Source organism: Callithrix jacchus, chromosome 8, assembly GCF_049354715.1.
Source record: "Callithrix jacchus isolate 240 chromosome 8, calJac240_pri, whole genome shotgun sequence".
NCBI classification, from domain to species: Eukaryota; Metazoa; Chordata; class Mammalia; order Primates; family Cebidae; genus Callithrix; species Callithrix jacchus.
The window spans coordinates 70,304,373-70,320,030 of NC_133509.1; the positions used below are offsets into that span (position 1 = coordinate 70,304,373).

Consider the following 15,658-nt stretch of genomic DNA (forward strand, 5'->3'; position numbering starts at 1 on the left):
TGGCAAAACCACATCTCTACTAAAATATGAAAAATTAGCTGAGCATGGTGGCGCACACCTGTAGTCCCAGCTACTTGGGAGGCTGAGGCAGGGGAATTGCTTGAACAGGGGAGGTGGAAGTTGCAGTGAGCCGAGATTGCGCCACTGCACTCCAGCCTGGTGACAGAGTAAAACTAAGTCTCACCAAAAAAAAGAGAGAGATCTCAAAGAAATTCTGTTTTAAGATACTGAAAAATTCCTGTTTTAAAAAATTAGTATATACTTCTCACTCAATTTTGCTGTCAATCTAAGACACTGAAAAATAAAGTTTAATAATCTCAAAAAATTAATATCCTCCAGTGCTAAAATATTATACAAATTGTCAGACTACAACCTAGTGGTTTGAATCTACTACACACCAGAGACCTATGTCCTTGTAGATTCCAAAATAAGATTTTGCCAACATGCTAAATGTGAATTGTGAGGAAAAACTGATATTAGCCATAGCTAAAAACTGATGTATAAAACCAGAATGATAATTTATAAATTTGCAACGAGAAGTAACTGTTGAAGAAACCAGAATATTCAAGTTCATAAATTAGCATTTAATTCCTCTATGAAGAAGCAACAAAAGACCTGGAATAATCTTCAGCAAGGAGAACAAAGCAGGAGGTACCCACACTTCCTGATTTCAAAATACATTACAAAACAGTAATTAAAACAGTATGGTACCAGCATAAAAAACAGATATATAAACCTATGGAACAGAGTAGAGAGCCAGAAATTACACATAAATACAAACAAACACACACACACACACACACACACACACACACACACACACATATATATACACACTATTATTCAGCCTTTATAAAGCAGAAAATCCTAGGGCCAAGCACAGTGGCTCATGCTTTCAATCTCAGCACACTGGGAGGTTGATGTGAAAGGATCACTTTGTATTTCTTGAGGCAAGGACCTGGTGACCAGCTTGGACAACATAGCGAGAAGCCCTCTCTACAAAATAATTTTTAAAAATTAGCTAGGCACGTTGGTGTACACCTGTAGTCCCAGCTATTCGGGAGGCTGAGGCGTAAGAATCACTTGAGCCAGGAGTTTGAGATTACAGTGAGCTGTGATCACACTACTGCACTCCAGCCTGGGAGATAGTGAGGCCCTGTTTCAGAATAACAAAAAAAGGAAAATCCCAACATTTGCAACAACATGGAATAACCCAGAGGACATTATGCTAAGTGAAATAAGTTAGACATGGAAAGACAACTTATTGTATGATCTCACTTAAATGTGCCATCTAAAAGAGTCAAGCTTATAAAAGCAGAGAGTAGAATGATGGTGACTAAGGGCTAAGCAATAGGCAAAATGGGAGATGATCAAAATGTACAAAGGTTCAGTTATGTGGGATGAACAGGTTTTGGATATCTAGCATGTTGACTATAGTTAATAGCCCTGTAGTTTACACTTGAAATTTGCTAAAAGATTTTATTTTAAGTATTCTTACCATATACAAGCAAATGAAATTTTATCTATCTAAGGCCATTACTATGTTAATCAGATTGATTGTAGTAATCATCCACAATGTATACTTACATCAAAACATCCATCATATTGCTCTGAGTGACCCTACTGAGAAATGTGTGAAAAAATAAATAGATAAAAAAAAAACCAAAAAAACCCATCACATTGTACACCTTAAATATATACAATTTTTATTTGTTGGGTATACCTCAGTAAAGCTAGGAAAACCTCATAAAATTAAAAGTGTTTGATACCAACATATATCCACTAAAATAATTTCTACTTTTTTTGAAACGAGATCTCCCTGAATAAAATAATTTCTAAATAATTAATTTCAAGCAGAGGAAAGTGATTCTAAACAGAAGATCTGAAATGGAAGAAATCATGATAAAATAAGTGGCAAATATATAACAAATACACACCAACAGAAAAAATAGAATTAAATTACTTGATAATAATATATATGTTCAGGGGGGGAAATTAGACTAGTAGGGCTCTAAGGTCCTTGTATTGATTAGGAAGAGGTTAAAAGAAAAAACTTTAGAACCTGAAAAGTGAAGTATACATGTTAAAACTTATATGATAACCATTATAGGGAAAGAAATGGTGGCTGGGGGAAAAGACAGAAAGAAAAGACTAATAAAACTGACAAATCTCTGGCAAGAATCATCATCAAAAAAAAAAGAGAGGGAGAAACAAAGAAACAAGGGATAGGGCTCATGTCTGTAATTCCAGCACTTTGGGAGGCCAAGGCAGGAGGATTGCTTGAGGCCAGGAATTCAAGACCAGCTTGGACAACATAGCAAGACACTGCTCTACAAAAAAATTTTAAAAATTACCAGGGCAATTAAATACTGTACTGATAGGAATGAAAAGGAGGACCTGAATATAAATACTTCAGAGGTTAAGAGGATTATAAGAGGATGTGATGAGCTTTGTCAACAAATTTGAAAATAAACACAATAAACAAATGCCTAGAAAAATAAACTTATTTAAACTGACCCAAAAACTAGAAAGCCTAAATAGTTCTATAAACTTTAACATTTCCCACAAGTATTCCAACATTATTTGCCTAGTATCTTTCCTTTCCCTATTGTTACATATTCTGTTAACACAACCGTAAATCCAGCTGGAACCACTGTCAACACCGGAGAAAAAATTAAAATAAGTTTCTTTCTTTAACTAAGGCTAACAAGGCTAATACTGTCTCATGCTTTGTTTTACACATCAATAAATACATGTGGGAGATCAAGACTATTTGCTTTGCCTAGAGAGCTCCCTGGCATGTGAACGAAGTATGGCACTGAATAAAGAGCACTGACATGGGAACCCAGATGTGGACATTTTAGTTGCAGATCTACCACTCACCTACTTGCTGAGACACCTGCATGATCCCTCTCAGCTGCAAAACTCAATGTTGTTTACTTATAAAAGTACCTTTGCCATTAAGAGCAAATGGTAGTTTTCATAAAGTTTCTTTTCCACAAAATTTCTACATATTTGAGAATGTGCACTTAGGGATTTCTAGCTAGCTTCAAGTGAAATAGTTTTTGTTCTTTCCCTTTTTTTCTATATTTTCCCTAAGAAATATTTGTCTTAAGGGGCCCGGTTTGGTGGCTCAAGCCTGTAATCCCAGCACTTTGGGAGACAGAGGTGGGTGGATCACCTGAGGTCAGGCGTTCAAGAAATATCTGTCTTAAATCAACTTTGACTTCAGAATGCCTTAGAGGACAAAATTAAGCCTTGAGGATAAAAGCAATAAAAACCTCCCTTCATAAACCATTTACTGATGATAGAGTGAAAGATGAAATAATTTTACTATAGTTTGTTAACCAAATGATAGAAGAGTTTCAATCTATAATTAGTAATTTAAGAAATTATTCTGGTAACAGAGTACAAGGGGGAAAATAGTAAGCAAAAAGTATCACAAACTAAAATATATAAAGAATAGAAAATACTAAAGGATTAGATGTAAATTTTATAAACTAAGTATAAACTAGAGAAATCTACATGAAGAATAAATTTTAAATAGCTAATAATCAGTAATCTCTTTCTTTCTCTCTCTCATTTTTTTAAGAGATTCGGTCTCTCCATGTTGTCCAAAATGGCCTCAAACTCCTGGGCTCAAGCGATCCTCCTGAGCCTTCTGTGAAGGCTAACTAGAACTAAAAGTACACGCCACTGTTCCCAGCTAAAAATCAGTACATTTAGTATTAAAGATAAAAGCCGTCCTTATATATTAAAAATAGAGAGGTATGTTACCTGACGAAATATCTCTGTCACAAAGTTTACATTACTTCTTTTAGAAGAAAAGACTCTGCGAACTATTTCAATGTCTGTAAGATGCTCTTCATCAATACTACAGAGACTAGATGAGCTAGGTTCTCGCTCTGTGAGAGTGCTTGTATTGGAATGAGACTGTTCTGGTTCTGTAGTTCTGTCTGCTTTATCAACATTATCATTTTTGCTTTCTTCTCTGGATACTAAACTAGCAGCTGCTCTCTAAAATAAAAACAGAGAAAGAGAGAGAGAGAGAGAGAAACAATATCATAATCATTAACTGTGCATTTTGTCATTTAATAGGTAACAATGACGAAATCCAAAGCATTTCCCAAGTAATTTATACCACTGCTTAAACTCCGAGCATAGTTTCCTTTAAAAGCCATTCTAAATAATTAAGTGGCAATGCAAGTAACTCAACATCTAAGTGACAGAGATACTCCAAAATGTGTGGTAATTAATCATCTCCCCACCTATAGTTATATATGTTTCTTGGTTAGTTTGCAGTTCAAACAAGTTACTAATTAAAACTGTATGGATGAATAATGCAGTTAGAGACAGCTCAGACCTTCAAGATAAGTAAATAATTTAACATCAGATTAACAAAACCTTAACGTTTAAAATCACCTCTATTTTACTGTGGACAAAAATTTATAGAAGTAAAAGCTTATTAAACAAGCAAAACAAAAAACACAGAAAAGGAACAAAATTTATGACAGGTAGAAATGAAACTAAAAAAAAAATAATTATAAAACTTGGAAAATTCTCTAATTCTAATAATGGAATTTTCACCAAGGCTGAAGATCAAGCCTAACCCAATAGACAGGGAAAAATTAAGTCTTAAGGTGGTGATAAGCAAATTACTATATGATAAAAGTTGCACTAGTTTGTGGTATGATAAATTACTTTGTTAAGTTATTCAATTTTTGGCACTGGTTTTGTCATCCACAAAGTAAGAGAGTTTAAATAAATGATCTCAAATATGCCTTTCCCATCAAAAACATTTATGATTTTCATCCAATATGTTCTAGGATCAGAAAGCAGAAAGCTCTGCTTGAGAGTTTTCACATTTAATAGTTCATACAGAACTTAGAGCAAAGTTTTTGGGGAAAACACACCATATAGTTTGCTAAAGAATAATTAAAAACTAACAAGAATAAAAGTCAAATTTTCTGAATTCTGATGAATTAAATACACTTGATACCTTTTATCCTATTTATAAAAGATTTAAGGTGTTATAGAAAAAACACACAAAGTTTAAGATTTTAAAACCTACGAAAATATGAGGAAAGGAGAATACAAATAGTAAAAATACTGTAATACATGTTTAGAAAAATGTACAATGAGGGAAAACATAAAAAAGAAGTATGAAAAAGAGGTAAATTGTTAAATCTAAAACAAGAGTTTCAAATATTAGTTCTTCCACTGTATTGGCGTATATTGTATATCACATTTCTAGACTTGGTATCTGTTGAAAAAGAGGGAAGGGGGTGTGAACAGGACTTTAAATCTGCATTTTCCGAATGCCCCCAAATTAAAAAGGCTATGAAGGTCCTATCATTTGATTACAGTTCTTTTCACTTTTAAAATTTATCTTTACAATTTGGAATATTTTTAGTACTATCTAATTAAAAGAAAATATAGAAATAAATTAGAAGTTGAGACTGACATAGTAATGAAATTATCTTCTATACCTCCCAAGTTTCATTTATTAAGAAACGTTTTAATTCTATAATTATTAAAATTTGCATTTATAAAATTTACAAATAAATTACTTGTTTTGAGTGTACTCTCCACCTAAGGCAATTGAAATCAGTGGAGTAAATCTCAAAAGCAATTTCTAACTTTAATAACCCATTTGTACATTACCTGAATATTCTTTGGCAAGACTTCACCTTCCATCCCAGGAATATGAGGTCCTGTATGTGGTTTTGGCTCCAGCCAGAAAGAAACCAGCCAACGAATGACAATAACACGAGCTTTAATGAAAGGCTCCTTTGTACAATAGATTGCTTCATTGGTTTCAGCATCTTTCTTTATCATAACATAATGTGGCTTTGGTCTCATTTGTGGGATGTCTATGCAAAATAAAAGGAAAATAAAAACCAAAATAAGAAAGAAATTATGTTTAGAAAAACGTATATTTTTAAATATTTGAGAAAATATTGTTATACTACTCTGGTTTTAGAAGTAGCTTTAGCACAAAAATGACATTTCAAAATTTATTAGATGTTTGCATAGAACTATGGAAACACGTCTTTTTACAAAACATCAAAAAGTTCAATGAACCTACCTAAGGACAAAGAAGCTTCCAGAACCATTAGAAATAAATAAGAGCTTACTTCAATTAACCTAACACTGAAGCACACATTTTGAAGTCATACAAAGTATGAGGCTTTACCTGAGCCTGTTAGTTGCCTAAACTTGGTATTAGGAACATCTTTCTGGGAAAGAGACAATTTACCTACGGACTACCAATACCTTCTATACATGGCAGAGAAATGCTTCTAACCCAGGATATGTACAAAAGGCTCTAGGCTCAAGGCTCCAAGAGATATACTGGCACAATAATTATTAAAAGTAATTGCAAAAACTGCAATTACTTTTGCACCAACCTATAATAAATACTGGACAAAACATGACTATGTAATTATTAATATAGGATTTGAATAAGACTAATACTTGATTGAACCCCCATATGCAGGGAACCCTAAAAAGAAAATTTATAATATAGTGTAAGGATCATACCAAAAAAGAATTCATCACAAATATTTCTGGTGGGCTAACTTTTCTAATGAATAAAATCCAGAGATTAAGTTTTTAAAATATCTGTTCATTGCTGGCTGGGTGTGGTGGCTCATGCTTACAATCCCAGCACTTTGGGATGCCAAAGTGGGAGGATCACTCAAAGTCAGGAGTTCATGACCAGCCTGGACAACATAGCAAGACCCCAACTCTATAAAAAAAATAATTTGCCAGATGTGGTGGTGCATGACTGTTGTCCTAGCTACTGGGGAGGCTGAGATAGAAAGATTGCCTCAGCTCAGCAGTTTAAGGCCAAAGTGAGCTATAATCATGTCATTGCACTCCAACACGGGTGACAGAGTGAGTCTCTATTTCTAAAAAAAAAAAAAAAAAATTCTCATTCTCATTGAAAATTTCCCATTGCTGGACGTGGTGGCTCACGCCTGTAATCCCAGCACTTTGGGAGGCCGAGGCAGGTGGATCATCAGGCCAAGAGATCAAGACCATCCTGGTCAACATGGTGAAACCCCGTCTCTACTAAAAATACAAAAAATTAGCTGGACATGGTGGCACGTGCCTGTAATCCCAGCTACTCAGGAGGCTGAGGCAGGAGAATTGCCTGAACTCAGGAGGCGGAGGTTGTGGTGAGCAGAGATCGTGCCATTGCACTCCAGCCTGGGTAACAAGAGCGAAATTCCAACTCAAAAAAAAAAGAAAAGAAAATTTCCCATTAATACAAATTCACTTTCAGTATGAATCTAGGTATGATATCTGTACCAACCAATACAAATATTAAATATAATCAGTTTCCTGCAGTAACAAATGCCAATTTTACAGTGAGAGATTATTTCACACCTATATGTGATCTTTTGGAAAATTCCAAACATTACCTACCAAGTATAGGATGATATAAACTGTTTTCCTTACAGATGTTTGGAAAAATATAAGGCAAGTAATATTTCTTAAAATGTGAAAACAAAAACGAAAATCCCCTTTCTTGGTTTTCTTTGTTCTTCCATTCTAAACTTTTTACCTAAAAATAAATTATATAATTAGAATCATTCCAGAAGACAAAATCTCTTAAATGCAAGTATTAGCAATTATAAACAAGCTTATAAAAGGTTACAATACACTGAACTGTTAATACTAACGATTGTTATACATAGCATAACGACAAATCTTTTAAATTGGTCTATTGTCATATATTATGTATATTTCAAAAAAATTAGAAAAATATTAGAAATATGTTTTTCAAAAAAATTAAAATAAACACATTATACATATATTTCAAAAAAAACTATGAAAATTTATGCAAAAGTTGGCCCTATTAAGGTAAAATTTAAAGTGCCTTCCCTTTTGTCCCTTCCTGAATAATTCAGCCAAAAATCATACAAATTACATGACATATGTGGCCAGGGTGAGAGTGTGTAAGCAGTGGCAGCAGTCAAGTACAGATAATCAGAGCCTGAGCACTGGACGCAGGCCATCAATGAACGGGGTATAGCAGAGGCAGTAGTCCAGTGGAGACTCACAGTCTGAGTCAGTTAAGGAAGGTGTCCATGAAGTGGGAGAAGTGAGGACACAAGGAGATAGAGCAGTATAACAGAGTGTGTGAGAACTCTAAGAAGGTGAGGAAGACATCTAAGCAGGTGGTTGGCAAAGGCCCAGAATGGGGTACTAGAATCAATCAAGTTAAGGAGAATGTCTACAGAGGAGGGCAGTGGTGGCAACGGGAGACTGATCATGCACAAGGGAGACTGATTACATAAGTAAATGTACTGAGAATAATGTGAGCCACATTTCTTATTGACAAAGTGTTATAATTATGGAAAGGAAGAAACTGGAATGAATCCTGTGGTACTAGACTTAAATCTGGAGAATCAGTATGAATCAACATTATGATAGACAGGAATATAGATTTTTGTGTGTGTGTGTGTGTCTGTATCTGTGAATACAATTATCCATTAAAATGAATGACAACACCTTAGAGAAGCAGCAGATTCCAGAGTGGGAAAGGAAGGTATGAAATGAGCCTGGAACATCCTGTGGTGCCAGGAAGTAAGAAAGCGCTGACACAATGATGGAAACAATTCAAAAGGCGTAAGAGTCTGCTTGAAGAAACTTCCACTAGTCAAATTTAGGACAATCTGAGCATCAAAATTAATAATTATAGTAAATACTAACAAATGAATTCACAGTAATCCATGTTGAGATAAACATGTAAGTAAGTAAACAAACGGGGAGGTGAGAAAGCTTCTCCCACGGTGTGTAGCCAACTCTTGAATGTAGAAGTCATGATGGAATTAAAATATCACCAGTTGGCCAAAGAGTAGAAACAACTCAAATACTCATTAGATGCTGAAGAGATAAACAAAATATCGTATATGTATACAACATAATATTATTCAGTGGAATAAAAACGAAGTATCAATACATGCTACACCATGGATACACCTTGAAAACATTTCCTAAGTAAAAGAAGCTATTCAATAAAGACTACATATTGTATGATACTATTAACATAAAATGTTCAGAATAGGCAAATATATATATAGAGAAAACCAATTCATGGTTTGCCTAGGGCTGGGGATGAAAGGGTTAGGGGATGAGAAGACTGACTCCTAATGAGTATGAGGTTTCCTATTGGCACTAAAATTATACTGTCATGGCTGTGAATATACTTTAAAAACACTGAACTGTATGTTTTAAGTGAGTGAACTGTACGAAGTGTGCATCATATCTCAATAAAGCTGGTTTTTTTTTTTTTAATTACCATTTGGTCAACCTCATAATTACAAAGTCAAAAGCCTTCAAGGGATGCTAAGACATATGTGAAATTTCTATAAGAAAGGGGATATTTAGGTAGTTACACAGTACTTCCCAACAAAACGCTTGTTGATTTTCCAGTGCAATACTTACAAATATTACACTGGAAAAGCCTGGCAGGCACTATTTTAATCAAAGGATTAAGGCCAACATTGCTCATATATCAGAATTAACTCAAAATGGACCATAAACTTTAATGTAAAACGTAAAACTATAAAACTTCAAGAAGATAACGTAGGAGAGTATCTTTGTAAGATTTGATTAGGCAAAGACTTCTTAGAAACTATTCCAAAAGTCAGATCCACTAAAAAAGTGGTATAGTAAGGCTGGACGCAGTGGCTCACGCCTATAATTCCAGCACTTTGGGAGGCCAAGGTGGGCGGATCATGAGGTCAGGAGATCGAGCCCATCCTGGCTAACATGGTGAAATCCTGTCTCTACTAAAAATACAAAAAATTAGCTGGGTGTGGTGGCAAGCACCTGTAGTCCCAGCTGCTCGGGAGGCTGAGGCAGGAGAATTGCTTGAACCTGGGAGGCAGAGGCTGCAATGAGTCAAGATGGCGCCACTGCACTCCAGCCTAGTGACAGAGCAAGACTTCATCTCAGAAAACAAACCAAAAAAAAAGTGATATAGTGAACTTTATCAAAATAAAAAGCTTCTATTCTTCAAAAAACTGCTATGAAAATGGAAAGATGAGCTACTGGGAGAAAATATTTGCAAAACATACAACTGGCTAATAATTGCTTTCTAGAACATATAAAAAACTTAAACTTAGTAAGACAACCAAAGTCAAAAATGGGCAAAAAAAGTGAACTGACACTTCACCCAAGATACATGGATGAAAAATAAGCAAGTAAAAAGATACTCAACATACATTAGCTGTTAGGGAAATACAAATTAAAACCATAATGAGATACCACTACATATTCACTAGAATGGCTAATAATTACAAACTGACCCTACCAACCACTGGTGAAGATGTGAAGCAATTGTATAAGTCTTACATATTGCTGGTGGAACGTAAAAAGGTACAGTCATTTGGAAAACAGCTTGGCAGTTTCTGAAACAATATATACACCTACGATATGACCCAGCCTTTCTAGTGTCATATGTCCACATAAAGACTTGTTTACCAATATTCATAGCAGTTTTACTTTAAATAGCCAAAAATTAGAGACCATTCGAATAATCATGAACAAGTAACTGGATAAACTAATGCATCCCTACCATGGAATGCTATAAAAGGAGCAAACTACTAACACATATAACAAGATAGATAATTCTTAAAATAATCAAACAAAACAAAGCAAGACCAAAATAAAGTATGTACCCTATGATTATATTTACATAAAAACTATGGAAAACACAAACTATTCTATAATGACAAAAAAAAAAAAAAAAAGATCAATGGATTACTAAGGTTAAAATGGTGGTATGGGAGTTCAATCAGATGAACTACAAAAGGATCTGAGGGGCGTGGTGGCTCACACCTATGATAACAGCATTTTGGGAGGCCAAGGTGGGAGGATCACTTGAGCTGAGTTTGAGACCAGCCTGGGCAACACAGTGAGACCTTGTCTCTCCAAAAAAAAAAAAAGTTTTAATTAGCCAGGCTCAGTGGTCTGAGCCTGTAGTCCCAGGTGTTTGGGAGGTTGAGGTGGCAGGATCACTTGAGCCCAGGAGGTTGTGGCTGCAGCAAGCCATAATTAGGCTACTGTACTCCAGCCTGGGGGACAGAGCAAGACCTTGTCTCAAACAAACAAAAAACAAAGCAAACAAAGATCAGAGAAAATGTCTAGAGGTGATAAATATATACATTATCTTAATTGTGGTAAAGGTTTCATGGATGTATACATGTAACAAAATTAATCAAACTGTAAACTTCAAATGTTACAGTTTATTGTGTATCAATTATAGCTCAATAAATCAGTAACACAATATTTAAAATCTATATGAAGTACAAAAATAGTTTTTAAAGAAAACTAGTAATAACAATGATGATCATAACACCTGTCCACTACAGAATACTTATGGTGTGCTATGCATTATTTTATTCTAAGCATTTTGCACTATTTAGGCCTGAAACACCAAAATGGGATAAGTATTATTTTTATCTCTATTTCACAAATAAGGAAACAGAAACACGAAGTGGTTATGAAGTAATGACAGCCACACTATTAGTAAAATGTGGAATCAGGGTTCAAACTCTGGTGATCTGGTTTAGAATCCAAATTACCTTTATATTGTTTGTTTCTGAGGTATAAGGAATTTTTGTGTTTGGAGCTGTTACAAGAAATGTGCTAATAACAGCATTTTCATCACTTAGTCAGGGTATGCACACTTTATATCTAAAGGTGAATAGGTTGCTTTGCAAAATACATGCACCTAAAAATTCAAAAGGCACAAACAGGTTTAAGTGTAAATTAAACTTCTCTCCAATGGCTATCCTGCAGCCCACCTCCTTAGTTGTTACATACTGACAGATTGATTCCTAAATCAAACAGTTACCAGCTTTTCATCCGAAGCATCACTGCTGATCACAAATGAAAGGATTAGAAAATAGGCCCAACTGTCTCACATAAGAAGGTATACACAAAAATGTCTCTCTCTAGATCCCTTTCTAAGAGTGTCATCATCCCTCCAATGATTTTATCTGAGAAAGAGATATTAACGTATTTTCAATAGTAAAAATTTGTCACTCCTTTGTCAAGAAAATAAGCAAATATATGCATCTATTACATGGCAGACCTGGAGCAGTTACAGTCTGCTGCTCATTTCCACTACAGATGCAAGAAAAACATGCCCTTGTGGTTTCTGTCTTTTTTATTGTGGCAGCCAAGGATGAATAGAGGGATACAGGAAAAAAACATGAAGAGAATTTTTGTAAGTCAGGAATACCCTTGTAAACAGTGAAGAGTCTATTTTACTTCAAAGAAGAGTCTAAAATTTGAGTTTACATAAGAAGTGTAGGAACTATCACCTATCACCATCACTTGGTTGATTACACTTGTAAAACCTAAAGGCTAAAACTAATTAAAAGGAAGCCGTTAACCTTCCCCTCCAACCTCTTCAACAAAAAGAAAATAAGCAAATATCTACTATGACAGAATAATGGTAAAAGAGAGAGAAAGGAATCACTCACACAGGATAGTAAGGAGTGTGATATCAAAGAAGATAACAAATACCTGAATCACTATATATTTTAGAAGTGCTTCAAGAAAATAGCTTGTGAGATCTTCTTGCCCTTTATCTCCTGATTGCGGGGGGACAAGAGGAGTGATTTCTTCTATAGTGACTTGAGCTACCCAAAGACAAAAGAATACTATAGTTATAAAACAAATTTAATAAAATAATAATATAATCAAATAAAATTTAACTGCAAAATGTGTATGCACTGAAAATTGCTTGAAAACTTTCTAATGACTGAACCTTGAAATAAATCTGAGATTATTCCTGATAGTTTATCAGAACAACCACACATTTTGTTTAATTTTTATTGATTGATTGATTGATTGATTGATTGAAGCAGAGTCTCACTCTGTTAACCAGGCTGGAATGCAATGGCATGATATCGGCTAACTGCAACCTGCACCTCCCAGGTTCAAGTGATTCTCCTGTCTCAGCCTCCCGAGTAGCTGGTATTACAGGTGCCTGCCACCATGCCCAGCTAATTTTTTGTATTTTTAGTAGAGACAGGGTTTCACCATGTTGTCCAGGCTGGTCTCGAACTCCTGACCTCAGGTGATCTGTGCACTTCAGCCTCCCAAAGTGCTAGGATTATAGGTGTGAGCCACCAGGCCCAACCACAAATTTTAATAATCAGCTGTTTTGTGAACCCTTGATTGAGAGAATGTGACAAAAGGGATGGACAAAAAACACAGTAATTACATGTATGTAACATCTCAGTAGAGAAAGAACTTCTGGTCATTTTAAATTCACATGAAGAGAGCCCATTACAAAAATTCCATAAGATGATACACATTAGTAATAATGCACTTATTTATCAAAGTACCAATCGGTCAACACTTACAAAATAAGAAAGTTTTATATTTTTTACCTTTCAGATGTTCAAAAAAATTCATTATAACAAATGTGAATGCAAGAAAGTCAACCTACAACTAGCTGAATGTTCTTAAATATTTCCTAAGCTGCACAATTAGTACCTGGTGAACATATACATATAGGTCCCTAAACCTGACTCTCAGTAAGTATCAACTAACAAGTAAGCTCACAATAGAGGTAGATTTCAGTTCTTAAATAATACATGGTATGTTATTCTATCATTAATTTTTAAAAATTATTCTTTAAAAAGACAAACTTTAGGCTGGGTGGTGGCTCATGCCTGTAATCTCAGCACTTTGGGAGGCTGAGGTGGGTAGCTCACCTGAGGTCAGGAGTTTGAGACCAGCCTGGCCAACATGGTGAAACCCCATCTCTATTAAAAATGCAAAAAGTTAGCCTGACCTGGTGGCACAAGCCTGTAATCCCAGCTGCTTTGGAGGCTCAGGCACAAGAATCATTTAAATCAGGAGGTGGAGGTGGCAGTGAGCCAGATTGCGCCACTGCACTCCAGCCTGGGCAAGAGAGCAAGGCTCTGTCTCAAAAAAAAAAAAAAAATACAAACTTTATTATCTGTACTCTGGACTTCTTGGACTACTATCCTCATGCAGAAGAACACACATGAATGCTTTATTTTGTGAGGCTATAAAAATCCTCTTAAAACCCACTCTTCCCATAAAGACGTCTTAGTCTCTGCTGGGGAGTATACAGAGACTCCATATTTTCCACATCTTATAGACTAAAAAGCAAAACTTCTATTCTTGAAAAGAGAAGAGGCAGAAGTCAGTCACAAATGAATTTAAAATGTATAATAACTATTTTAAAAGTCACCCACAAAAACACTGATGAAACAGTGTGTGTGGGGTATGCACCTGTAGTCTCAGCTATTCAGGAAGGCTGAGGCTTGAGGGTTGCTTGAGCTCAAGAGTGCATTATGATTGCACCTGTGAATACCCACTATGCTCTAATCTGGGCAACATAGCTTTAAGACGTTACTCTAAAAAAGAGGAATGAAAGAAAACCTATGCTGACAGGGTTATAGAGAGGCAGAGGAAAAAATGCTTATAGAACATCTGTTAAGTAGGCTGAACCTAAGGGCTGACACCTGTAATCACAACATTCTGGGAGGTCATGTGGGGAGGACTGCCTGACCTGAGGAGTTTAAGACCAGCCAGGCAACATAGCAGAGACCCCATCTCTACAAAAAATGTTAAAATAAGCCAGGAATGGTGGCATGTGCATTTGGTCCCAGCTATTGGAAGACTGAGGCAGGAGGATCACTTGAGCCCAAGAGTTTGAGGTCACAATGAGCTGATCATGGGACTGCACTACAGCACAGGCAACAAAGCAGGACCCCATGTCACTCACACACAAAAAAAATCTATTAAATACTTCAAAATGACATATAATGTAAATAAGTAGGCATACGTAGCCTACTTGAACTGGCTCATTAATAAATTTTATGCCAGCTTGGTAATGTTTCTAACATTTTGTTCTACAAGTATAGTTTTGCTTTACCACAAAACCTGTATTCATAGAAATAAAAATTACAAATAAGATGTAGTATCCAACAGAGTACTTGTTCTGGATTGAACTGTGTATTCTCAAAATTCCTATGTTGTAACCCTAACCTCCAATGTGATTGTACTTGGAGACAGGGCCTTTAAGGAGGTAAAGTAACATGAGGTTATGTGAATTGGCCCAATTGGATAGAACTGGTATCCTTATCCAACTGTGAGAAAAGTAAGTTTTGTTATTTAAGTCACCCAGTCTGGTTACTGCAGCCCTCGCTGACCAATGTTGCACCGTATAGGACAATGTTTGCTCATGAAAGAATAAAAAAAAAATCACTTTAAGTTATTTAAATAACAGGACTCATACACAAAGCACAAAGAAGAGAATTAAAGAAGTAAAAAAAAAAAAAATTAGAAAATTAGAAAAATTTGTTCCAGCTGAGGAACAAAAAAAAAAAAAAAGAAAGAAAAAAACACAAAAAAAGAAAATGGCCAGGTGCAGTGGCTCATGTCTGTAATCCCAGCACTTTGGGAGGCCGAGGCGGGCAGATTACCTGAGGTCAGGAGTTCGAGACCAGCCTGGCCAACATTGCAAAACCCCATCTCTATTAAATATACAAGAAAACTAGCTGGGCATGGTGGTGCACATCTGTAGTCCCAGCTACTTGGGAGTCTGACGCAGAAGAATTGCTTGAACCCGGGAAGCGAAGGTTGCAGT

The 15,658-nt window shown here is 35.6% G+C and overlaps 1 protein-coding gene across 22 annotated transcripts in view; it reads right to left on the reverse strand.

The window, feature by feature from the left end:
* Nucleotides 1-15,658, reverse strand: part of RALGAPA1 (Ral GTPase activating protein catalytic subunit alpha 1) — a 289,470-nt gene that overhangs the window by 212,852 nt on the left and 60,960 nt on the right. For all 22 annotated transcript variants that reach the window (XR_013521150.1, XR_013521153.1, XR_013521148.1 and 19 more), the window contains 4 exons: nucleotides 12,553-12,668; nucleotides 7,435-7,573; nucleotides 5,665-5,873; nucleotides 3,778-4,017 (listed from right to left, as the gene is read on the reverse strand). Coding sequence is in view for 13 of the 22 variants with exons in the window: in XM_078334789.1 (XP_078190915.1) it covers nucleotides 3,778-4,017; nucleotides 5,665-5,873; nucleotides 7,435-7,573; nucleotides 12,553-12,668 (704 nt within the window). In the remaining 9 variants the exon portion in view is untranslated. The remainder of the gene's footprint in view (nucleotides 1-3,777; nucleotides 4,018-5,664; nucleotides 5,874-7,434; nucleotides 7,574-12,552; nucleotides 12,669-15,658) is intronic.